At 39.9% G+C, this 1397-nt stretch overlaps 1 protein-coding gene across 1 annotated transcript; it reads right to left on the bottom strand.

The window, feature by feature from the left end:
* Nucleotides 1-765: 765 nt before the first annotated feature.
* Nucleotides 766-1044, bottom strand: LOC106150310 (small nuclear ribonucleoprotein E-like). Its single transcript, XM_013522872.1, has one exon. The coding sequence runs from the start codon at nucleotides 1042-1044 to the stop codon at nucleotides 766-768; it is 279 nt and encodes a 92-aa protein (XP_013378326.1).
* Between the last annotated feature and the right edge of the window lie 353 nt (nucleotides 1045-1397).

A 1397-nucleotide genomic window follows, 5' to 3' on the forward strand; every position in this document is an offset into this window, starting at 1 on the left:
GTGTCTTCCACCAGGTGGCCCCAAACTTATTTTCTAAACTTGTTTCATGCTATCGTTCTCCTCAAACAAAATGGTCCTATACTCCAGACTGAACGTCTAGCTGTGCCCTGAGCCCCTAGGCTCTGACGCATCTATGCCTTTATGTGAGCTCTAAGATAATTTACATTAGTCTCAAGCTAATGAGATTATGCTCAACTCTTTTTGGTAGCTAATGATAGCCCCGGAAGACATGTGAAATAGGTGAAAACTAACTATTTACCCACAACCCTGTTACTCAGCTATAATGAAAGTAAGCCTCACACTGTATTTTTCTGCAATAGAACCTTTTAGCAAGCAGACATAAAACAGTGAAACAACATCCTTAACTTGACCTTATGTGAAGTTCTAGATTTCTGTCTACAAAACTTCATTTGAAGCTCCCGTGAGGCAAGTAAGACAACATTCTGATGATGGGAATCAGCCATCCATGTACTCAGACGCTGGTAACCAAGAATCAGAGAAGCCATTAGACCCTTCCAACGCTGACTGGAAGTCATATGTGGTATGCCATTCTTTTTTTTTTTTTTTTTTAATAAAAACAACTCTACATTTATTGCCCTCCAGTAAAAACAGAAGGGTAGTAAAAACATAAGCATAGTCAAAACAGTATGAACAAATGTTTTACAAACACTCCGTGGTGAAACCACTTAATCGGCGGCCCTTTTTTACATATTGTCATAATTGCCATTGCCTCACTTCATTGCTGTCTTAATTCATTGATCATTTCTAGTTGGAGACACTGTGTAGCAGAGTGATATTATCTCCTTTCAGCATGATCTGACATAGTTGTTTTCTTGACTTCCTTTTAGAATGAATTTCTTCTGTATCATCTAGTACAAGGTTCATGTACTCATCAAAACCAACAATACAGCCCCCTGTCTGCATCTTCACTTGCTCATTCAACCACACCTGAATCCAGGATCTATTCTGCAACTTCCTGAAGATGAGTTTGATGGGCTGCACCATCACCTTCTGCACCTTCGGGACCTGGGCCCTGTACACCATGGGATGCCATTCTTAAGAGTGAAAATTAAGAGACTTTGCTAACTTCCTATACTCCATTCATGCAAGACAGTAGCATTTCTCAAATATATTCATCAGTCCCCATACCTTGACTACTCCCTAACATGGCCACTGAGTACTCATTTCTAACATACTTCATGCCAATTAACTAGCCACCAACTTCACCAATGAAAGACAACATTACTGGCTGGAGGTGCAGCTCAGTAGTCGAGCACATGCTTAGCATGTATGAGATTCTGGGTTCAATCCCCAGCACCGAGAAAGGTCAATGTTAACAGCATTTCTTATGGTTTGTTTTATTTTGGCTTTCAAAAAAACACCCTAAAGTGATAATA

Source organism: Chinchilla lanigera, unplaced genomic scaffold, assembly GCF_000276665.1.
Source record: "Chinchilla lanigera isolate Chin_1 unplaced genomic scaffold, ChiLan1.0 scaffold00070, whole genome shotgun sequence".
Taxonomy (NCBI): domain Eukaryota; kingdom Metazoa; phylum Chordata; class Mammalia; order Rodentia; family Chinchillidae; genus Chinchilla; species Chinchilla lanigera.